The following is a 26,107-nucleotide window of genomic DNA, read 5'->3' as shown; positions in this document are numbered from 1 at the left end:
CAGTACCTTGCAGATAAAAAAGCAATACCATTTTTTCTCTGTAATATAATTGCAGTTGCCTGCCAGTGTGTGTCAGGCCCGCAGAGTGTACTGTGCCCACTGCCCACCACTCATATCTGGTGGCACAGTACCTTGTAGTTAAAAAAGCAATACAATTTTTTCTCTGTAATATAATTGCAGTTGCCTGCCAGTGTGTGTCAGGCCCACAGAGTGTACTGTGCCCACTGCCAGTGCCCACCACTCATATCTGGTGGCACAGTACCTTGCAGATAAAAAAGCAATACAATTTTTTCCTGTAATATAATTGCAGTTGCCTGCCAGTGTGTGTCAGGCCCACAAAGTGTACTGTGCCCACTGCCCACCACTCATATCTTGTGGCACAGTACCTTGCTGTCACGACCATGGTCATGGTCGTGACTCCTGAACCGCATGCTGTTGCCTGCGGTCTCGTTTGGTTGTTTCAACCACAGGTGAGGGCCGCTTGTAAGTTGCCTCACTTGTGGTTGCAGCTGGCAACATGTTCTTATGATGTATGTGGCAGTATAGCAGCCTGAGCTGGTGATAGGCAGCTTTCTGCAATGTGCATGCGGTTGCACCTGGCAACCTGTCTTTGTTAGGTGTGTCTTTTGTATGTTTGGTGTGCACGGGGTTGTTTGTGTGTTCACTTCCCCTTTTAGTTGCTGTCTTCCCTTGTCTGGTGTAGGAAGGGTTAAATCCCTTGTGTGTGTGAGCACTGGGTGTGTCTGTGTGTGGTTGTGGCTACATGGGCTATAAAGACTCAGTTAAGATCTGTAGTCTGAGGGGTACTCCAGCCTTGTTTGTAAGCTGGAGGCACCCTTCTGGTCCCTTATACCATCTGCCAGTGAGGGCCACACTTGTGGTCATAAATGTTATATGTGAGGTTAAGTTGATGTTGCCTTCCTTTTCATGTTTATTACAGCTATAGATGTCCTGGTTTCCTGTGTGTTTTGTGTGTTCTGTCTCCTTAGTGTTTGTGTGGACAGCAATACCTGGTGCATGGGTTCCAGTCAGCAAGGCTGTGGCAGGTTAGTTTGGAACCAGTGTTGTTCACCTGTCATATCTATATGTCTGTATATGTCTCCCCTTCCTTGCAGCTTGGCCAGTGAGACTCCCGTTCCTCCGTATCCAGGAGGAACAGGTCGTCTTACCCTGCTCCTAGTAAGGGCCACCCTGAGGGCTAGTAGGGACTTAAAGGTTCCAGAGTATGAGCCCTCCCACTGTCAGGGTCGGCTCATATAGCTAGGAGTCAGGGTCAGATTAGGGACGTTATAGGAGGTGACCTGCTCCCTGATCCTGTGCTCCTGGCCAAGTGGCGATTAACATCTTCCGGCATCGCACGGCTGAGGGTTTTCCCCATCCTCAGCCGTGACACTTGCAGATAAAAAAGCAATACATTTTTTTCTCTGTAATATAATTGCAGTTGCCTGCCAGTGTGTGTCAGGCCCACAGAGTGTACTGTGCCCACTGCCCACCACTCATATCTGGTGGCACAGTACCTTGCAGATAAAAAAGCAATACAATTTTTTCTTTGTAATATAATTGCATTGCCTGCCAGTGTGTGTCAGGCCCACAGAGTGTACTGTGCCCACTGCCACTGCCAACACTCATATCTGGTGGCACAGTACCTTGCAGATAAAAAAGCAATACAATTTCTTCTCTGTAATATAATTGCAGTTGCCTGCCAGTGTATGTCAGGCCCACAGAGTGTACTGTGCCCACTGCCCACCACTCATATCTGGTGGCACAGTACCTTGCAGATAAAAAAGCAATACATTTTTTTCTCTGTAATATAATTGCAGTTGCCTGCCAGTGTGTGTCAGGCCCACAGAGTGTACTGTGCCCACCACTCATATCTGGTGGCACAGTACCTTGCAGATAAAAAAGCAATACAATTTTTTCTTTGTAATATAATTGCAGTTGCCTGCCAGTGTGTGTCAGGCCCACAGAGTGTACTGTGCCCACTGCCCACCACTCATATCTGGTGGCACAGTACCTTGCAGATAAAAAAGCAATACAATTTCTTCTCTGTAATATAATTGCAGTTGCCTGCCAGTGTGTGTCAGGCCCACAAAGTGTACTGTGCCCACTGCCCACCACTCATATCTGGTGGCACAGTACCTTGCAGATAAAAAAGCAATACAAATTTTTCTTTGTAATATAATTGCATTGCCTGCCAGTGTGTGTCAGGCCCACAGAGTGTACTGTGCCCACTGCCACTGCCAACACTCATATCTGGTGGCACAGTACCTTGCAGATAAAAAAGCAATACAATTTTTTCTCTGTAATATAATTGCAGTTGCCTGCCAGTGTGTGTCAGGCCCACAGAGTGTACTGTGCCCACTGCCAGTGCCCACCACTCATATCTGGTGGCACAGTACCTTGCAGATGAAAAAGCAATACAATTTTTTCTCTGTAATTTAATTGCAGTTGCCTGCCAGTGTGTGTCAGGCCCACAGAGTGTACTGTGCCCACTGCCAGTACCCACCACTCATATCTGGTAGCACAGTACCTTGCAGATAAAAAAGCAATACAATTTTTTCTCTGTAATATAATTGCAGTTGCCTGCCAGTGTGTGTCAGGCCCACAGACTGTACTGTGCCCACTGCCCACCACTCATATCGGGTGGCACAGTACCTTGCACGCATAGTACCACTAATCTAAAAAAAAATGACAGGCAGAGGCAGGCCACCCAGGGGCCGTCGTGGTCGTAGTGCTGTGATTTCCTTTGGCCCTAGAATAATGCCCAGTGTTCAGAGGCCACGTACCCTGAACTCAAAAAGTTCTGAGGACATAGTTGACTGGCTAATACGGGACACCCAATCTTCTACAGCTTCCGCTCTGAACCTTGACGCACCATCCTCCTCCTGCTCAGCTTCGGGCACCTCTCAAGTTACCACTCGCCCGCCTGCCGCAACCACCAACACTAGCACCACAGCTGCTTCACTTGATCTGTCAGAGGAGTTATTTACACATCAGTTGGAAGAAATGAGTGATGCGCAACCATTATTGCCAGAGGATGTAGATAACAGTGATATGTCTCAGTCAGGCAGCATTACACACATGGACGTACGGTGTGATGATGATGATGTTGATGTTGTACCCGCTGCTGCTTCCTTTGCTGAGTTGTCAGATACAAGTGAAGCGGTTGATGATGACGATGTGTCCGTGGATGTCACATGGGTGCCCGCTCGAAGAGAAGAAGAACAGGGGGAAAGTTCAGATGGGGAGACAGAGAGGAGGAGACGAGTTGGAAGCAGGGGGAGGTCGTCACAAGGAGCTAGTGGCACAGTCAGACAGCATGTATCGGCACCCGGGGTCAGCCAGACAACACGCCAATCAACGCATGCTGTTGCCACCACCAGAATGCTGTCATTGCAAAGCTCAGCAGTGTGGCATTTTTTTTGTGTGTCTGCCTCTGATAACAGCGATGCCATTTGCAACCTGTGCCAAAAGAAACTGAGTCGTGGGAAGTCCAACACCCACCTAGGTACAACTGCTTTGCGAAGGCACATGATCTCACATCACAAACTCCTATGGGATCAACACATGATGACGAGTACAAGCAGCACACAAACTCAAAGCCACCATCCTCCTCCTGGTCCAGCATCTTCAGCCACATCAACCACTGCTGTCCTCCTTGCCCCCTCTCAACCATCCGCCACTCCGACTCTCACCTTGAGCAGTTCCTGCTCATCTGCCCACAGTCAGGTGTCTGTCAAAGAAATGTTTGAGCGTAAGAAGCCAATGTCACAGAGTCACCCCCTTGTCCGGCGTCTGACAGCTGGCTTGTCGGAACTCTTAGCCCGCCAGCTTTTACCATACAAGCTGGTGGAGTCTGAGACCTTCAAAAAATTTGTAGCTATTGGGACACCACAGTGGAACGTACCCGGCAGAAATTTATTTTCACAAAAGGCAATCCCGAACCTGTACTCTATTGTGGAAAAGAAAGTCATGGCATGTCTGGCACACAGTGTTGGGGCAAGGGTCCATCTGACCACTGATACCTGGTCTGCAAAGCACGGTCAGGGCAGGTATATCACGTACACTGCGCATTGGGTAAACCTGCTGACGGCTGCCAAGCATTGAATGCGTGGCTCTGCAGAGGAGTTGGTGACACCGCCACGAGTTGCAGGCAGGCCTGCTGCCACCTCCTCTACTCCTCCTACTCCATCTTCTTTGCTAACCTCCTCGGCTGAGTCCTCTTCTGCTGCTGCGTCATGCTCCTCATCAACTGCACCCCCCCAGCTCCCCAGGGGCTATTCCACATCCCAGATACGACAGTGTCACGCCGTCTTGGGGTTGACTTGCCTGAAAGCAGAGAGTTACACCGGACAAGCACTCCTGTCCGCCCTGAACGCACAGGTGGATCAGTGGCTGACTCCGCACCAACTGGAGATCGGCAAAGTGGTGTGTGACAACGGAAGCAATTTGTTGGTGGCATTGAATTTGGGCAAGTTGACACATGTGCCGTGCATGGCACATGTGTTGAATCTGATCGTACAACGCTTTGTGCATAAGTACCCAGTCTTACAGGACGTCCTCAAGCAGGCCAGAAATGTGGGTGACCATTTCAGGCGTTCCTACATGGCCATGGCGCACTTTTTAGATATTCAGCGGCAAAACAACATGCCAGTGAGGCGCTTGATTTGCGACAGCCCGACACGTTGGAATTCAACACTCCTAATGTTCGACCACCTGCTCCAACAAGAAAAAGCCGTCAACGAGTATTTGTATGACCGGGGTGCTAGGACAGCCTCTGCGGAGCTGGGTATTTTTTTGCCACGTTACTGGACGCTCATGCGCAATGCCTGTAGGCTCATGCGTCCTTTTGAGGAGGTGACAAACCTAGTCAGTTGCACCGAAGGCACCATCGGCGACATCATCCCATTTGTTTTCTTCCTGGAGCGTGCCCTGCGAAGAGTGCTGGATCAGGCCGTAGATGAGTGTGAAGAGGAAGAGTTGTGGTCACCATCACCACCAGAAACAGCCTTATCAGCTTCGCTTGATGGACCTGCGGCAACGCTGGAAGAGGAGTATGAGGAAGAGGAGTCAGAGGAGGAATGTGGCTTTGAGGAGGAGGAAGACCAACCACAGCATGCATCCCAGGGTGCTCGTTGTCACCTATCTGGTACCTGTGGTGTTGTACATGGCTGGGGGGAAGAACAGACCTTCAGTGAGATCAGTGAGGATGAGGAACGGGACATGAGTAGCTCGGCATCCAACCTTGTACAAATGCGGTCTTTCATGCTGTTGTGCCTGTTGAGGGACCCTCGTATAAAAAGGCTGAAGGAGAACTACCTGTACTGGGTGGCCACGCTACTAGACCCCCAGTATAATCAGAAAGTGGCTGAAATGTTACCGAATTACCGGAAGTCAGAAAGGATGCAGCAGTTCCAAAACAAGTTAAAAAGTATGCTTTACACAGCGTATAAGGGTGATGTCACAGCACAACGGGAATCTAACAGGGGAAGAGGTGAAAGTAATCCTCCTCCTACCACGACCACGCCGGCAAGGACAGGATGCTTTACAGACGTGTTGTTGATGGAGGACATGCAGAGCTTTTTAAGTCCTACGCATCGCCACAGCCCTTCGGGGTCCACCCTCAGAGAACGACTCGACCGACAGGTAGCAGACTACCTCGCCTTACCTGCAGATTCCGACACTCTGAGGAGCGATGAACCCCTTGACTACTGGGTGTGCAGGCTTGACCTGTGGCCTGAGCTATCCCAATTTGCGATAGAACTTCTGGCCTGCACAGCTTCAAGTGTCCTGTCAGATAGGACCTTCAGTGCAGAGGTATTGTCACTGAGAAGAGAAGTCGCCTAGGTCAAAAAAGTCTAGCTTACCTCACCTTTATTAAGATGAATGAGGCATGGATCCCGAAGGGACTGACAGTGGGTGATATATTTGACAATAAAAGGCCTGATGAGATGAGATGCCTTGGGCTAAAAATGGTCAACACTCTGCTGTATTTTATCTCTGCATGCCAGATGACTTGCATGATTTCTCCGCCACCAACTAGGGTTCAAGCCGCAATGTTTTAGTGCACTTTCTGCCTGGAAAACATCATTTTTTCCGGCCACTGCTACAGCAGCGGCTGCAACAATACCAAATTTTTCAGGCATGTGTACGTGCCTAATTTTTCTGGCCTCTGGTGCTGCACTGTGGCTGAAAAAACAAAAAATCGTTACCTTGTTGTGGTGAAGGGGCTTGCATATCACAATGAAGCGACCACCTCTATGAGTGTGTTGGCAATGGCAATGTTGGCACACACTAAAGAGGATTCAGCTGCGGGATCGGAGTGCCACTGTTAGGCAAATATAGAACGTTGCCTAATCGTGTCCCTGACACAAGATTTCGGTGATCAGCTTGGATTAAGTCTTTGGTCTGGTACCAGGAGAATGAATGAGAGTGAACTACAAAGGTGTCTTGTTCTGATCCATTCTGTTTATTCATTGCTTGCCAACACTTAATATAGGGTAGGATTGACCCCCTACCACATCCAATCATATGTTAGCATTTACCTTATCATATGGCCTAAATACACGTGGGTTCTGCAATTACAGAAATAGATGGTACATAGTAACAGCAGTTAATCATTCAGGTATAAACATGAGAATGACCTTGTGAAGTAAGGCTGAATAAACAAATGTATGTATGGATTTTCTAAACTGGTATCCACATCTACAGAGAATGGAAATCTTAGAATAGTGCACTGGCCTGATGCAATCCTAATACACGTTGCTGAATAAAATAATAATAAAATGGAGTTACTTATACGCCATCAGCCACCAGTGCAGAGCTTGCTCAGGAATGGCAGCAGGCAGGTGTGAGCGCATCTGCACGCACAGTGAGGCGAAGACTTTTGGAAGATGGCCTGGTGTCAAGAAGTGCAGCAAAGAAGCCACTTCTCTCCAAAAAAAACATCAGGGACAGATTGATCTTCTGCAGAAAATATGGTGAATGGACTGCTGAGGACTGGGGCAAAGTCATATTCTCCGATGAAGCCTCTTTCCGATTGTTTGGGGCATCAGGAAAAAGGCTTGTCCGGAGAAGAAAAGGTGAGCGCTACCATCAGTCCTGTGTCATGCCAACAGTAAAGCATCCTGAGACCATTCATGTGTGGGGTTGCTTCTCGTCCAAGGGAGTGGGCTCACTCACAATTCTGCCCAAAAACACAGCCATGAATAAAGAATGGAACCAAAACACCCTCCAACAGCAACTTCTTCCAACAATCCAACAACAGTTTGGTGAAGAACAATGCATTTTCCAGCACGATGGAGCACCGTGCCATAAGGCAAAAGTGATAACTTAGTGGCTCGGGGAACAAAACATTGACATTTTGGGTCCATGGCCTGGAAACTCCCCAGATCTTAATGCCATTGAGAACTTGTGGTCAATCCTCAAGAGGCGGGTGGACAAACAAAAACCTACTAATTCTGACAAACGCCAAGAAGTGATTATGAAAGAATGGGTTGCTATCAGTCAGGAATTGGCCCAGAAGTTGATTGAGAGCATGCCCAGTCGAATTGCAGAGGTCCTGAAAAAGAAGGGCCAACACTGCAAATACTGACTCTTTGCATAAATGTCATGTAATTGTCGATAAAAGCCTTTGAAACGTATGAAGTGCGTGTAATTATATTTCACTACATCACAGAAACAACTGAAACAAAGATCTAAAAGCAGTTTAGCAGCAAACTTTGTGAAAAGTAATATTTGTGTCATTCTCAAAACTTTTGGCCACGACTGTAGGTCACCTGTAAAGGTTAGAGTTCATTTAAGGTTCATCCTGAAATGTCATCCACAAGCCAAATATCCCTAACTTTTTGTAAGTAGTGTATAAAGCATACAGTACAGAGCTGTGTATATATAAAGCATACAGTGCAGAGCTGTGTATATATAAAGCATACAGCGCAGAGCTGTGTATATATAAAGCATACAGCGCAGAGCTGTGTATATATAAAGCATACAGCACAGAGCTGTGTATATATAAAGCATACAGCCGAGAGCTGTGTATATATATAAAGCATACAATGCAGAGCTGTGTATATATAAAGCATACAGCACAGAGCTGTGTATATATAAAGCATACAGCACAGAGCTGTGTATATATAAAGCATACAGTGCAGAGCTGTGTATATATATAAAGCATACAGCACAGAGCTGTGTATATATAAAGCATACAGTACAGAGCTGTCTATATATAAAGCATACAGCACAGAGCTGTGTATATATAAAGCATACAGCACAGAGCTGTGTATATATAAAGCATACAGTACAGAGCTGTGTATATATAAAGCATACAGCACAGAGCTGTGTATATATAAAGCATACAGCACAGAGCTGTGTATATATAAAGCTTACAGTACAGAGCTGTGTATATATAAAGCATACAGCACAGAGCTGTGTATATATAAAGCATACAGCACAGAGCTGTGTATATATAAAGCTTACAGTACAGAGCTGTGTATATATAAAGCATACAGTGCAGAGCTGTGTATATATAAAGCATACAGTACAGAGCTGTGTATATATAAAGCATACAGCACAGAGCTGTGTATATATAAAGCTTACAGTACAGAGCTGTGTATATATAAAGCATACAGCACAGAGCTGTGTATATATAAAGCATACAGTGCAGAGCTGTGTATATATAAAGCATACAGTGCAGAGCTGTGTATATATAAAGCATACAGTACAGAGCTGTGTATATATAAAGCATACAGTACAGAGCTGTGTATATATAAAGCATACAGTGCAGAGCTGTGTATATATAAAGCATACAGTGCAGAGCTGTGTATATATAAAGCATACAGTGCAGAGCTGTGTATATATAAAGCATACAGCACAGAGCTGTGTATATATAAAGCATACAGCGCAGAGCTGTGTATATATAAAGCATACAGCGTAGAGCTGTGCATATATAAAGCATACAGTACAGAGCTGTGTATATATAAAGCATACAGCGCAGAGCTGTGTATATATAAAGCATACAGCGCAGAGCTGTGTATATATAAAGCATACAGCACAGAGCTGTGTATATATAAAGCATACAGCCGAGAGCTGTGTATATATATAAAGCATACAATGCAGAGCTGTGTATATATAAAGCATACAGCACAGAGCTGTGTATATATAAAGCATACAATGCAGAGCTGTGTATATATAAAGCATACAGCGCAGAGCTGTGTATATATAAAGCATACAGCGCAGAGCTGTGTATATATAAAGCATACAGCGCAGAGCTGTGTATATATAAAGCATACAGCGCAGAGCTGTGTATATATAAAGCATACAGCGCAGAGCTGTGTATATATAAAGCATACAGCGCAGAGCTGTGTATATATAAAGCATACAGCACAGAGCTGTGTATATATAAAGCATACAGTACAGAGCTGTGTATATATAAAGCATACAGTGCAGAGCTGTGTATATATAAAGCATACAGCGCAGAGCTGTGTATATATAAAGCATACAGCGCAGAGCTGTGTGTATATAAAGCATACAGCGCAGAGCTGTGTGTATATAAAGCATACAGCGCAGAGCTGTGTATATATAAAGCATACAGCGCAGAGCTGTGTATATATAAAGCATACAGCACAGAGCTGTGTATATATAAAGCATACAGTACAGAGCTGTGTATATATAAAGCATACAGCACAGAGCTGTGTATATATAAAGCATACAGCACAGAGCTGTGTATATATAAAGCATACAGTACAGAGCTGTGTATATATAAAGCATACAGCACAGAGCTGTGTATATATAAAGCATACAGCGCAGAGCTGTGTATATATAAAGCATACAGTACAGAGCTGTGTATATATAAAGCATACAGCGCAGAGCTGTGTATATATAAAGCATACAGCGCAGAGCTGTGTATATATAAAGCATACAGCACAGAGCTGTGTATATATAAAGCATACAGCACAGAGCTGTGTATATATAAAGCTTACAGTACAGAGCTGTGTATATATAAAGCATACAGCACAGAGCTGTGTATATATAAATCGTACAGCACAGAGCTGTGTATATATAAAGCGTACAGCACAGAGCTGTGTATATATAAAGCATACAGTACAGAGCTGTGTATATATAAAGCATACAGTACAGAGCGGTGTATATATAAAGCATACAGTACAGAGCTGTGTATATATAAAGCATACAGCACAGAGCTGTGTATATATAAAGCATACAGTACAAAGCTGTGTATATATAAAGCATACAGCACAGAGCTGTGTATATATAAAGCATACAGCACAGAGCTGTGTATATATAAAGCTTACAGTACAGAGCTGTGTATATATAAAGCATACAGCACAGAGCTGTGTATATATAAATCGTACAGCACAGAGCTGTGTATATATAAAGCGTACAGCACAGAGCTGTGTATATATAAAGCATACAGTACAGAGCTGTGTATATATAAAGCATACAGTACAGAGCTGTGTATATATAAAGCATACAGTACAGAGCTGTGTATATATAAAGCATACAGCACAGAGCTGTGTATATATAAAGCATACAGTACAAAGCTGTGTATATATAAAGCATACAGCGCAGAGCTGTGTATATATAAAGCATACAGCACAGAGCTGTGTATATATAAAGCATACAGCGCAGAGCTGTGTATATATAAAGCTTACAGTACAGAGCTGTGTATATATAAAGCATACAGCACAGAGCTGTGTATATATAAATCGTACAGCACAGAGCTGTGTATATATAAAGCATACAGTACAGAGCTGTGTATATATAAAGCATACAGTGCAGAGCTGTGTATATATAAAGCATACAGTACAGAGCTGTGTATATATAAAGCATACAGTACAGAGCTGTGTATATATAAAGCATACAGCACAGAGCTGTGTATATATAAAGCATACAGCGCAGAGCTGTGTATATATAAAGCATACAGTACAGAGCTGTGTATATATAAAGCATACAGCGCAGAGCTGTGTATATATAAAGCATACAGCGCAGAGCTGTGTATATATAAAGCATACAGCACAGAGCTGTGTATATATAAAGCATACAGCACAGAGCTGTGTATATATAAAGCATACAGTACAGAGCTGTGTATATATAAAGCATACAGAACAGAGCTGTGTATATATAAAGCATACAGCACAGAGCTGTGTATATATAAAGCATACAGTACAGAGCTGTGTATATATAAAGCATACAGCACAGAGCTGTGTATATATAAATCGTACAGCACAGAGCTGTGTATATATAAAGCATACAGCACAGAGCTGTGTATATATAAAGCATACAGCGCAGAGCTGTGTATATATAAAGCTTACAGTACAGAGCTGTGTATATATAAAGCATACAGCACAGAGCTGTGTATATATAAATCGTACAGCACAGAGCTGTGTATATATAAAGCATACAGTACAGAGCTGTGTATATATAAAGCATACAGTGCAGAGCTGTGTATATATAAAGCATACAGTACAGAGCTGTGTATATATAAAGCATACAGCACAGAGCTGTGTATATATAAAGCATACAGCGCAGAGCTGTGTATATATAAAGCATACAGCGCAGAGCTGTGTATATATAAAGCATACAGCGCAGAGCTGTGTATATATAAAGCATACAGCGCAGAGCTGTGTATATATAAAGCATACAGTACAGAGCTGTGTATATATAAAGCATACAGTACAGAGCTGTGTATATATAAAGCATACAGCACAGAGCTGTGTATATATAAAGCATACAGTACAGTGCTGTGTATATATAAAGCATACAGTACAGAGCTGTGTATATATAAAGCATACAGCACAGAGCTGTGTATATATAAAGCATACAGTACAGAGCTGTGTATATATAAAGCATACAGCACAGAGCTGTGTATATATAAAGCATACAGATCTGCCACCACCATCCACCTGTTCTCTGACACAGCCTCAGGCGGCGCACACATCTCTGTCACCTCACGTCACATTATCAAAAAGAATCTCCTCAGACAGCACAGCCTGGAGCCTGACTCCGCCCACACATGGTCACATGGTCATGACATCACCAAAGGTCCTTTCACTCACTAGGCTTCAGCATCTATAGATCAATACCTGGTCATGTGATTCCTGACCCCTCCCACACATGGCTGTGACATCATCACAGGTCCTGTAAGCACAGAACAACCACAGGGCTGCTCTGCAGGAGGAGGTAAGTGTCTGCTCACAGTAATGTAAGGGTTGGGGTACAGGGTGATAGAGGTGAATGGCTGGAGGTCAGTATTGCGCTTTTTTAGTCCACATAATTTGTTCACTTTTTCACCATACATTACATTGAACCGTGAATGCCGCCATGAAGAAGAACAACTCATTTTGTGAAAACCAAGCCTCTGTATGGTTACGTTGATGAAAAAAAAAAACACATTATAGCTCTTGGAAGGCAGGAGGGAAAAACTGAGAACTGGTTGTGATAGGAAGGGGTTAAATATTATGATAACGGTATTACATGGTCCAGTACTACGACGATGATACCAGGTAGACATGTCCATTTTTATCACACGCTTTTGCAAAATCATTAAAGTTTTTTTTAAGGGTTTTCTGAGATCTTTTTAGTGACGACCTATCCTCAGGATAGGTCATCAGTATCTTATCGGTGGGGGTCCGACACCCAGGACCCCTGCCAATAAGCTGTTTGTGAAGGCACCAATGGTCCTGTGTGCACCGCGCCCTTCTCTCAGCTCACCAAGCACAGCGCCGCACAGTGTATGGTGGTTGTGCATGGTATTGCAGGTTAACCCATTCACTTCTACAGGGCTGAGATTCACTTAGGTCATGTGACCGATGAACGTGTGGTCACACAGCCTAGAAAATGCAGAAGAAGGCTGCGGTGCTACTGTGAGCCTTCTGAAACAGCTGATCGGTGGGGGACCTGGGTGTCAGACCCCCGCCGATCAGATACTGATGGCCTATCGAAAGGATAGGTCATCAGTAAAAATATCTTGGAAACCTCTTTAGGTAAACTTAAAGAGCAGAAACACAGAGAAAAGGAGCTCATAGTACCAAAAGAATAATACATTTTATTAAGGCATGATTAAAATGACATAAATAGAAAAAGCAAATGAATGTGATGCCGTTTAAACATGATAAAACAAGAGCGGTGGACAGAAAAAGAAAAGCACCACCCCAGGAGGGAAGCACACAGGTCAAAAAATACAATATATCTATAAAACATGGGAATAAATGCTGGGTGCAATGCCCAACCTATGCAAGAATAATGAGACCAATAGGTGCCAGGTGAGACAGTGGTCAGCACATACACTCCCAATGGCAGTAAATGGTGTGCAGACACAAGTAAAGGTGGAAATATGCTGCAAGCCAACCAGTAAGGGACCAGGTGTATATAAACAACAGGAGGAGAGTAGCAGAGGACCAGAGCTCACCTAAAGCGGACCGTGTGCAGGTGGCGCTACCCCAACGCACGTTTCGGCGTGCCTTCGTCAGGGGGTAGCGCCATCACTGTGAATCGGGTATAAAAAGTCTCCCTCAGCCAATGGGAGAATCGATACTTACTCATCCCCAGGTGTGTATGTGTGGAGGCGCGCGAGAATCCAGAGAAACCACGTCCAGCCGCCCCACGTGAGGACGCTCGGACGTGAGGCGCCGGAGGCGGCACCGGATGACGCGTGCACGCATCACACAGGGGGAGGAGAGTCGGGGAACCAACATGAACATAAAACACTGTGCCTAACATAGACCAAAAAGGAGCAGAGACTTCTGCAACAGAAGCCATTATGTGTATATATATACATTGATGCGGCATAACTTACATTAAGATAGTGTATATATATACTTAGATAGCAGATACATAAAGTACATATATATATATATATATATATATATATATATTAAAGTACATCCATAGACATAGCCCAAGAGCAATAAACATAATTATAATTGGACATACAAAATAATGAATACAAACAATAATTGTAAATATAATATAAATAAATACATATAATAAAGAGAATATGTGAATGTTGAAATGAATACAGAGGGAGAGAGAATAAGTGTGGATAATCATACAAATAATGATGAATATATAATGAGGAGTGAAAGTGGAGACCGGGAAGGAAGAGAGATGCTGCAAACAAGTATTTAGATCGATAATTGCAGGAGAAGATAATGACAAAACAATTTATGTAATTTGCATATATAAATAATGAGTAATAATACATCGTGAGTGCGAAAAGTGCATGATGGAAAGAATTCATAATGTATATATAGCAACATGGAAGATATACATGATAGTGAAAAAATTCATAATATATATGTAGCGGGATGAAGAATACATAATAATAGAAAAATTCATGTACAAACCAAATAAAGAAACCATTATACATAATCAAATTCATAATATATAAAGTGCAATGTGCAGAGGAACAAGTGTGGTGGAGTGAAAAATGTATATGACGCGGTCACACAAAAAAAAAAACACATCATTAGAACGAAGCCTTCAAAGTGCAGGAGGGCACACCGTGCAGGCTCTGTTCTAATGATAGGTGCTGGTCCCAGAGGCGGGACCCGCACCATATCCTAGTGATATGCCGCCTATGTCCAATACCCTTTTAATTAAAATGTATTTGAGTTTTTCCAACCTAGAAGAGAACCTCACAATGCCGTCTCATTGTTTCTATACTGCTTTGGCTTACTGTCAATAATCCTACAGGCAGTCTGTTAGGCCGGGCCTTTCTTAAAGGGGTTTTCCAATTTCAGCATGTGTGGCATATAGCTAGAAGGTGCAATGAGTGTCGGGTGCAGATCCTATGTGGCACATTTATTAGGACCGGCATTTTAGAAGCCGATCTTAATAAAGCCCCATAGCTGGTGGTGGATCCGGGCTCTCCATAACTTCACCGCATCCAATTCCGGTTCTAAATGTAAGACAGCTTCCGATCTGTCTTACATTTAGACCATCTTGTATGCCCGAAACAGGTATAGAAAATGATGAATGAGAAGACCCTTTCCTGCCCACGCCACGTCCACAACTTTAGACCTTGCGTGAGTGGGGAGAAGTCGCAGATAGCGGCGCACCTAACTGTTGCATTGTCATTTGCGCCTGAAATACACCTACTTTGGGTGTAATAAATGACTGCTTATGTCTGGAATCTGCTCCTAAATCCAGAACTAGGTCCACACTGTGTATGCACAGCTTTTTTCACCATTTATTGTTAGGAGACTTCTGAAAATAGCCGAGTTAGTCCTGTCAGCTAATTTCAGAAGTCTCTTAGTAGTGAATAGAGAGTGCACTGCGCATTGGCGGCCACCACTCCATTCGCCGCTGTGAGACTTGCTGGAAATAAACACTATTTTCAGAAATCGCATTGCGGTCATTAGATGGTGGCCACTAGTGATGAGCGATGCAAGCTTCGGATGTTGAAATGCATACTTTATTGTATAACATCAAAATTAGACATACAGTGATTAAATAAAATCAATTACAAATTGCAGTGTAGATGAGCGCTATGTGAAATGGTGCCCCAACCAGACTCTAGGTCTGTGCAAACCCATAAACGAAATCCCCTTACATGTATTAATGGGGTAGTAATACATATGGGTAATAAGTTATCCAGATGACAATTTATATCATAACCACCTAATATGGAATCTTATATACAGCCCCTGTAATGGATATAAATTGTCATCTGGATAACTTATTACCCATATGTTTTACTACCCCATTAATGCATGTAAGGGGATTTAGTTTATGGGTTTGCACAGACCTAGAGTATGGTTGGGGCAATATTTCACATAGCGCTCATCTACACTGCAATTTGTAATTGATTTTATTTAATCACTGTATGTCCAATTTTGATGTAATACAATAAAGTATGCATTTCGACTATATGTGTGGTTTTGTTAGTTTGGTGCGGTATACAGCGTTGCCACACATTATCATCTGTACTACTGTTTGGTGGTCCAAGCTGTTGATGTTACATCTGAAGTCACTTCGTTCAAAACTTACGATTAATACTGTACAGTGATCGGTCTCCGTACAGTATAAAAATATACTGGCGCCGATGAGCCAAAGTCATTTACTCGCGAAGTCACACGAGACTTCGTTGAATAACTTCAGTAGTTGATTTTTAAAGTGAAAAACCACGTTAAAAATTGGAACTGAACTCAGCTCCGGTTCCGAGGTACCAGTTCTGGAGATGGGAGCGTGTCACTGAGGTGGGTCCCACACCTGTCTAACACTGACGGCGTATCCTGGAGATATGCCATGAATGTTGAGAAGGAAGACACCCTTACCATCTTAGCTAGGAGGGCAACCAATCCCTCCCCATGATTGTTCACTCTAATCTCACCATTAAAACTGGATATCTATATATATCACAGCTGACATTCTCTGCTGATGAGTGAGGCACAGAACCTGCCATGCCTGGAACGTAATTGTATGTCATGGTGCAGGAAGTACGTCAAAATTACAAAGTACAGTTATGTTGTGTTAAGCCGCTCCTGGCTGTGTGATTAGGGTCATTGTCTTGTTGGAAGGTGAACCTTCAGCCCAGTCTGAGGTCCACAGCACTCAATCAGGTTTTCATTAAAGAGACTGTCTCAACTCAGACATTAGTGACATATTGGTAGCTTGTCAGATCCTCCTATCTCCAGAACGGGCCCCCCAAAGTGAATGAGAGCCCACCGCGCATGCGCAGCCACTCTCTATTCACTTCTATGAGAGTTACGAAAATAGCTCATCACTCACTCAGTGTCACGGCCTTTGGTTTGCGCTGTGACACTGTTGCCACACTTGCGGTTGCCCACGGCAACGTGTTGCTGGGAGAGCATGCGTTGGCAGTGTCTTGGCCTTCTGGGTGATTGCAGTGACATGGTTGCCACGCATGCTGTTGCCGGTGGTAACGTGTGGTTTGGCATGCTTGTGTGTGCACTTCCCCTTTCAGTGGCTTCCTTCCTCTGTCTGGTGTTGGAAGGGTTAACTCCCTTCCTAGTATTTTGTTAACACTGGGTGTGTCTGTGTGGGTGTGGCTGCTTGGGCTATTTAGCCTCTGCTGGATGCCTGAAGCTGAGGGTGTTCCTCCAGGGTTGGTGTGTGCTGGTGGTTCACTGCTCCTGGCTTTACCATCTTTCCAGTGAGGGCCACCCTTGTGGTCATAGATGTTAAATGTCATCCCGGTGTCTCCTTCCCTTCCTGTCCCTATTTGTATGGAGTGGGTTATGTTCAGGGTGTTTATATGTCTAGCTTGGTGTTACATGTCTGGTGGTGTTTGGTGTCATGTTTACTAGACATTCCCCTGTCTCATGTCATTGCTGCTTTGGTGTCCTGGGTTCCTGTGTGGTTTGTGGTGTGTGCTGTGTCCTTTTAATGTTATTGTGGACACCAGCACTTGTGCACGGGTTCCATTCAGTGTGTCTGTGGCAGGTAAGTGTGTTATTGGTTTCGCTTACCTGCCATCTCCTAAGCTGTATGTGTTTCCCTTTCCCTGCTTCTAGGCCTTTAGAGACTCCTGTTCCTCCGTGTTGTGGATGAACAGGTCGTCTCTCCCCTGCTCCTTAGTGAGGGAATTCCAGGGTGACTCAGGATATTAGGTATCTAGGGTATGAGCCGTCCCACCATCAGGGTCCGCTCATATGGTTAGGAGTTAGGGAGAGGATTAGGGATGCAATAGGAGGTGACCTGATCCCTGATCCTGGCGTCCTGGCCTAGTTGCTACCATTATCCGTCTTACATTGTATGGTGGGGGGTTTCCCCCACTCCCCGCTGTGACACTCAGCTATTTTGGGAACTCCCATAGAAGTGAATAGAGAGCATGCACAATGTCCTCTCATTCACTTTGGAGTGTATGTTCTGGAGGAGCGATATGCCACCAATGTCTGAGATGACTCAACCCCTTTAAGAATATCTCTGTCTCTGTACTTTGCTCCATTCAGCATGATGCTGCCATGGATGGTATCGGGCAGGTGATGAGCAGTGCCTGGTTTCCTCCAGACATGACACTTGGGACTCATGCACTGGACCATGTGTACAGGTCCTTCTAAAAAAATTTGCATATTGTTATAAAGTTCATTATTTTCTGTAATGTACTGATAAACATTAGACTTTCATATATTTTAGATTCATTACACACAACTGAAGTAGTTCAAGCCTTTTATTGTTTTAATATTGATGATTTTGGCATACAGCTCATGAAAACCCAAATTTCCTATCTCAAAAAATTTGCATATTTCATCCGACCAATAAAAGAAAAGTGTTTTTAATACAAAAAAAAGTCAACCTTCAAATAATTATGTTCAGTTATGCACTCAATACTTGGTCGGGAATCCTTTTGCAGAAATGACTGCTTCAATGCGGCGTGGCATGGAGGCAATCAGCCTGTGGCACTGCTGAGGTGTTATGGAGGCCCAGGATGCTTCGATAGCGGCCTTAAGCTCATCCAGAGTGTTGGGTCTTGCGTCTCTCAACTTTCTCTTCCCAATATCCCACAGATTCTCTATGGGGTTCAGGTCAGGAGAGTTGGCAGGCCAATTGAGCACAGTAATACCATGGTCAGTAAACCATTTACCAGTGGTTTTGGCACTGTAAGCAGGTGCCAGGTCGTGCTGAAAAATGAAATCTTCATCTCCATAAAGCTTTTCAGGAGATGGAAGCATGAAGTGCTCCAAAATCTCCTGATAGCTAGCTGCATTGACCCTGCTCTTGATAAAACACAGTGGACCAACACCAGCAGCTGACATGGCACCCCAGACCATCACTGACTGTGGGTACTTGACACTGGACTTCAGGCATTTCGGCATTTCCCTCTCCCCAGTCTTCCTCCAGACTCTGGCACCTTGATTTCCGAATGACATGCAAAATTTGCTTTCATCTGAAAAAAGTACTGGTCAGGCGCTTCTGCCGCTGTTTCTGGTTCAAAAGTGGCTTGACCTGGGGAATGCGGCACCTGTAGCCCATTTCCTGCACACGCCTGTACACGGTGGCTCTGGATGTTTCTACTCCAGACTCAGTCCACTGCTTCCGCAGGTCCCCCAAGATCTGGAATCGGTCCTTCTCCACAATCTTCCTCAGGGTCCGGTCACCTCTTCTCATTGTGCAGCGTTTTCTGCCACACTTTTTCCTTCCCACAGACTTCCCACTGAGGTGCCTTGATACAGCACTCTGGGAACAGCCTATTCATTCAGAAATTTATTTCTGTGTCTTAGCCTCTTGCTTGAGGGTGTCAATGATGGCCTTCTGGACAGCAGTCAGGTCGGCAGTCTTACCCATGATTGCCGTTTGGAGTAATGAACCAGGCTGGGAGTTTTTAAAAGCCTCAGGAATCTTTTGCAGGTGTTTAGAGTTAATTAGTTGATTCAGATGATTAGGTTAATAGCTCGTTTAGAGAACCTTTTCATGATATGCTAATTTTTTGAGATAGGAGTTTTGGGTTTTCATGAGCTGTATGCCAAAATCATCAATATTAAAACAATAAAAGGCTTGAACTACTTCAGTTGGTGTGTAATGAATCTAAAATATATGAAAGTCTAATGTTTATCAGTACATTACAGAAAATAATAAACTTTATCACAATATGCTAATTTTTTTAGAAGGACCTGTATTTTGTAGTCCAAAGTAATATCTACTAAAATGTTTCGGATTATTAACTAATTAATATATTTTTACATGGGATTCTGTGTGTTTTTTTTTTTTTTACATTGTTTCTTCTTTCCATTTAGGTTCCTACAATATAGAAACATTTCAGTTAATATCTTCCATTTAACAGAATTTTCCTGATTGACCCATCAGGGATAGGAACAGAGACAAGATGGCAGAGATGATAATAAATCTCATTCTAGAGATACTCTTCCAACTTACTGGAGAGGTGAGAGATTCTGATGTCATATTAGATCATTCTTATCTATGGTAATAACAGATGGACATGGCTGTAGAGGTGACGGACTCTGGAAATGTCAGGAGTGATAGTTATTACTGTATCTCCCCATATCCAGGATTACACGGTGGTGAAGAAGACCTCTAGTGAGCGCTGTCAGGCTCCTGTGTCTGAAGGATGTGGAAGAACCCTGAGCCCAATCACAGGGCCTTCACTTCACTCCATGATACATGAGGAAATCAATGTACAAAAGATCCTAGATCTCATCCACAAGATGATTGAGCTGCTGACTGGAGAGGTGACACTGCTGGGAATGCTGGGACATTATACAGTAACAGCACTGGAGGGGTCTGGGTGATGACGGTATCATTGTGTTGTCAGGTTCCTATAAGGTGTCAGGATGTCACTGTCTATTTCTCCATGGAGGAGTGGGAGTATGTAGAAGGACACAAGGATCTGTACGAGGAGGTCATGATGGAGGACCACCAGGCCCTTAAATCATCAGGTAATAGACAAAGAATAAATACAAATATCTTTTATTTATCTGTATGTAAAGAATGAATTCAGTCACTGTATGTGTCTCCTACAGGAAGATCTGGTAAGAGAACAACACCAGAGAGATGTCCAAGTCCTCTTCTTCCACAGGATCATCAGGTAGATGGAGATATTCCCTATGATCTGTAGAAGGCTGTAAAGTCCTTGTGTTCAGTCTTGTTTTATCCCATAATATTTTATGTTTTATATACTGTATGTGTAATGAAATATGGTGAGATGATGGGATTAAAGATGCCTGGAACCGCTTTAAATGTTCTGGTTATGGATACTGGCAGCAGGAATAAGAAACCAACTGGATGGATTTATTCCTCTTTTTTCCTCCCCTTTTCCTGAGACAAACATCACTAAAGGCCAACTTCCTCCACTAAAACAACTTGATGCATATCTAGCCCAATACATACTGTACAGTATGTGAATGAGGTTCTCGTCATTGAGCCATCATCTAATATCTATGTTCTGCTTTAGGAGATCTACAGCCATTTTGCTCAGATAAATGGTGCTGTCATTATTTTTGATTGTTATGATAATGTCTATGATTGACACTGATAATTATAATGTTTTTCTTTTGCAGCTTTTAAATGCGGATAAAGATGTGAGCAATATTAATTCTACAGAGACATATGTAAGGGGTGATGACGAGAGTAAGGAAGAAATTCCTACAGAGACATATGTGAGAGATGATGAAAAATATAAAAAGGAATTTCCTACAGATACATATGATAGGGGTGATGACCAGTGTAAGGAAGAAATTCCTACTGATAACCACCGAGGTGAGTAGAAACCACTAAACAGAGCAGGGAAGACTCACAGTTTCTACCTATTCTCTGGCAGGAAGTTTTCTTTTTCTTTAAGCTCTGTCAGATCAGATTTTCCTGCTGTATTCTTCTTATTCAGCCAAAATAAATATTAAATATGTACAAAAATATGAGGCTATTACAGGTGAAAACACATGCAGTTAAAGTAAAATACGCCTCTTTGAAGAAGGCAGATTTATTTATCTGCTGTCAGTACTGATGAGCGAAAAGCATTTGCCTAATTTTGGAACAAACATTTGGGCTTATTAGACTTGGGAGGTGAGGGGAAAAACCCCACCCAACCTTTCCAAACATGTTCTTTTGGCCGCTTTCAGACGAGCTTATTGAAATCCGTCAGTATTCTGGCTCAGGATCCTGATGATATAACATTAGTAGTGTCATCAGGATTTCATCAGGATTTACATGCGTATTTCTTCCTTCATTCATTATTTATGCACTGCACAGACTGTAATATGCGTATTTGGGCAGGTAGCTACTTAGGGCTCATGCATACGAACACACACAGCACCATTTCACGGATGCTGACCTATTCATTTAAATTGGTCCGCAATACGAAATATACAGTGCGGAGCCACGGACCGTAAGGCCACAGAAGCACTAAGGATAGATCATCAGTAATAAAAAGCTACAGATCCCTTTAAGAAAGTTTATTTGGCAGACAGCTACTTGTACCCCTCCCATACAAAGGCCTAATTGGCTTGGCCAAACTCGGCCAGCAGGGAAAAGGGAGACCTCTCCGAAGGCGGCTTATCTCCCCAAGAACAAACATTTGAACATGATAAAATCTAACTGCCGGTTCCTTTCACACATTAAAGGGTAGGCAGGTTCAGCCAGCATTTTGCTGCATACATATCTTGTAATTTGTATGAAATTCTTAATATAAAAATTATATAAACTATCTAGGGTACTGGTACAGGGTCCTCTCTCTTCTTGTACCAGTTTGTAACTTATCTTGTTTATGCTTATTGTACTTGTTTTGTTTCATGTATGTGTACAACCCCTTTTTATATGTACAGCACCATGGAAGGAATGGAGCAATAATTATTTAATTTTCAAGGTTATAGTATTTATAAATAATACAGTTTTATTTTTGGCAGATGACTGCATCGCGAACTCAGAGGGACATCTGATCTCTTCAGCTCTTAAAGCAAGTGGTCATGGTCCTGCACAAGACACATATGAGGAGCATGCCGTTATCTCGGATATACCCTCAGCTCTTCAAAGCCAAAATCGCTCATCTGATCCATTTAAACATCTTCTATCTTCTGATTCATCACAGACTGTAAAGCAGAATAAAAGTCACAGAAGGGATGTTAAACATCAAAGAACGTACACAGGGAAGAAGACAATTTCATGTTTAGAATGTGGAAAATGTTTTACTTGGAAATCACAACTTATTGAACATCAACGAACTCACACAGCGGACACGCCATTTTCATGCCAAGAATGTGGGAAATGCTTCAAAAGAAAAGCACATGTTGTTAAACATCGGAGAAGTCACAAAGGGGCAAAGCCATTTTCATGTTCAAAATGTGGAAAATGTTTTACTTGTAGATCAAAATTTGTTGAACATAAACAAACTCACATACGAGATACATCTTTCCCATGTTTTGAATGTGGGAAATGTTTTACTTGGAAATCAAAACTTGTTGCACATCAAAGAGTACACACAGGGGAGACTCCATTTTCTTGCCAAGAATGCGGGAAAAGATTCATAAGTAAAGGAAATCTTGTTAAACATCAGATAACCCACACAGGGGTGAAGCCATTTTCATGTTCAGAATGTGGAAAAGGTTTTACTAGGAAGTCAGATTGTGTTGACCATCAACGAACCCACACAGGGGAGACACCATTTTCATGTTCAGAATGTGGGAAATGTTTTGCTTCGAAATCAAAACTTGTTGCACATCAAAGAGCACACACAGGGGAGATGCCATTTTCATGCCAAGAATGTGGGAAAAGCTTCATTAGAAAATCACATTTTGTTGAACATCAGAGAATACACACAGGGCAGAGGCCATTTTCATGCCAAGATTGTGGGAAATGCTTCATAAGAAAAGCAACTCTTGTTAAACATCAGAGAACTCACACAAGGGAGAAGCCATTTTTGTGTTCAGAATGTGGAAAATGTTTTACTAAGAAGTCAGATTGTGTTGACCATCAACGAACTGACACAGGGGAGACACCATTTTCATGTTTAGAATGTGGAAAATGTTTTACTTGTAGATCAAAATTTGTTGAACATAAACAAACTCACATAGGAGATAAATCTTTCTCATGTTCTGAATGTGGGAAATGTTTTACTTGTAAATCACAACTTGTTGCACATCAAAGAGCACACACAGGGGAGACGCCATTTTCATGCCAAGAATGTGGGAAAAGCTTCATGAGGAAATCTCATCTTGTTGAACATCAGAGAATACACACAGGACAGAAGCCATTTTCATGCCAAGAATGTGGGAAATGCTTCATAAGAAAAGGGACTCTTGTTCAACATCAGATGACTCACACAGGGGAGAAGCCATTTTCATGTTTAGAATGTGGAAAATGTTTTACTAGGAAGTCAGATTGTATTTACCATCAACGAACCCACACGGGGAGACACCATTTTCATGAACAGAATGTGGGAAATGCTTTTCACACATAACAACACTAGTTGTACATTGAAGAATTCACATAGAAGAAAAGCCATTTTCATGTTCATAAATGTGGGAAATGTTTTACTTGGAAACCACAGGGGAGGCGCCATTTTCATGTCACGAATTTTCATGTTACGAATGTGGAAAATATTTCCTAACCACTTCACATCCGGGCCATTTACCCCCTTCCTGACCGAGTCTAATTTAGCAAATCTGACATGTGTCACTTTATTTTGTAATAATTTTGGAACGCTTTTACTTATCCAAGACATTCTGAGATTGTTTTCTCATGAAACATTGTACTTCATGACAATGGTGAATTTGAGTCAATATATGTTACCTTTATTTATAAATATAATCCAAAATTTAGAAAAATTAGCGATTTTTAAATTTTCGCGCAGCTTTTAAAACAGAAAGTGATACCTCTTAAAATATTTACTTTATGTTGGCATCATTCTGTAAATGTCATTTTATTTTTTTAGGACGTTAGAAGGCTTAGAATTTTAGAACCAATTCTTAAAATTTCCAAAACCCACTTTTTAAGGACCAGGTCAGATCTGAAGTTACTTTGTGGGGCTGGAAACCCCCCATAAATGACCCCATTGTAGAAACTACACCCCTCAAGTTACTCAAAACTGATTTTACAAACTTTGTTAACCATTTAGGTGTTCCACAAAAATTAAAGAAAAATGGAGATGAAATTTCTAAATTTCACTTTTTTGGCAGATTTTCTATTTTAATAAAAAAAAAATCTTTAACCCATCGAGGGTTAACAGCCAAACAAAACAGTACAAACTCCCAAAACGTGACCCCATTTTGGAAACTAAGGGATAGGTGGCAGTTTTAGGGTCCATTCACATGCCTGCAAGAGTGTTTTGCGGTCCACAAATTGCAGATCCGTCAAACACAGACACAGGCGGACATGCCAGGCACTTTATATAGAAATGCCTTTTCTTGTCCCTGTCTTCGGACAAGAATAGGACATGTTCTATTTTTTTGCGAAACGGAAGTGCGGATGCAGATAGCACACTGTGGTGCATCTTTTCCAGCCCCATTGAAAATGAATGGGTCCGCACCAGAACGGATGCGGATCAATTCATGCGGACGTGTGAATGGACCCTTATTGGTACTATTTTGGGGTACATATGATTTTTTATTGCTTTATATTACGTTTTTCGTTATGCAAGGTAACAAAAAAATGGCTGTTTTGGCCCAATTTAAATTTTTTACAACATTCATCTGACAGGGTAGATCATGTGCTATTTTTATAGAGCAGGTTGTTACGGACGCAATTATATCAAATATGTCTCCGTTTTCTGAACGACAAATTCTTTTTATTTTTCTGCCGATCGTCTTGTGGCATTCCTATTTTTCTGCCGATCGACTGAGGGCATTGCTATGCTAGTTTCAGGAACAGATGTGTATGCCTCACATCCCCCCCTCTCCCCCTTGCATGTGGAAACTCCTGGAATGCCATTATGGAAACCTCGTGCATGGGGACTTGTATATAAACGTTTAAATTTCAATAAAAGGGTTGTTGACTCCCAGACTGTGTGTCAGCCAGTTCTTGGGACAAAGGGATTATACTTACGCTACCCATATCTTGTATGCTGGATAGGACGACCAGCGAAGACACCATGGATTATACTATTACTCTGCTATAATTGGTGGCAAGCAACGGGATTCAAACCTCACAGCAAAACAGCGGTTCGTTGAAGCAGCCATTCGTATATAAACCGGAGTTCGGAATATGTTCGGCTATACCAACGGATGATGAATGGAGACGAACTATGCCGCACTGAAACGAGCTACACTAAAAGAACTGTTGGAAGCAAGGTTGTAAAATAGCCAGCAACAAGACGAAAGCTACCCTTATTGCCGAGCTCATGGAGGGAGACCGAGCAAAAAATACGGCACCTCCACCACAGAGGGAAGAAACAGAGTTCCAAAAAGAACTCGGATCCAGATTAGAGTTTTACCCAGAAACACCACCCACGGAGACATTGGAAAGATTAATGGCAGATGTATAGGAGTATATCATGGCCAGGCTACAAACAGGCTGGCGATCCAGAGAGGCGTCACCAGCACCATCCAGCATCACCCAGGGAAAAATTAAGACTCCCTAGCATTTAAAAATTATGCTGATACAGAGGACGACATTGACGGATATTTACAGGACTTTGAAAGATTGTGCCAGCTGCATGATATCAGCCCCGCAGACCAGGTACCCC

General features: G+C 42.8%; 1 protein-coding gene across 1 annotated transcript; it reads left to right on the top strand.

The window, feature by feature from the left end:
• The first annotated feature begins 12,149 nt into the window (after nt 1-12,149).
• On the top strand, nt 12,150-24,138 carry LOC122938091 (oocyte zinc finger protein XlCOF6-like). Its single transcript, XM_044293404.1, has 7 exons — nt 12,150-12,195; nt 19,713-19,858; nt 19,986-20,165; nt 20,249-20,372; nt 20,457-20,521; nt 20,994-21,192; nt 22,335-24,138. Exons 2-7 carry the CDS (start codon nt 19,802-19,804, stop codon nt 23,882-23,884), a joined length of 2,175 nt encoding a protein of 724 aa, XP_044149339.1. The 5' UTR covers nt 12,150-12,195; nt 19,713-19,801; the 3' UTR covers nt 23,885-24,138.
• The last annotated feature ends 1,969 nt before the right edge of the window (nt 24,139-26,107 follow it).

Source organism: Bufo gargarizans, chromosome 1 (genome assembly GCF_014858855.1).
Source record: "Bufo gargarizans isolate SCDJY-AF-19 chromosome 1, ASM1485885v1, whole genome shotgun sequence".
In the NCBI taxonomy this organism is placed as follows: Eukaryota; Metazoa; Chordata; class Amphibia; order Anura; family Bufonidae; genus Bufo; species Bufo gargarizans.
The sequence above is the reverse complement of the archived record's forward strand: the minus strand, read 5'-3'. Positions and strand labels throughout refer to the sequence as shown.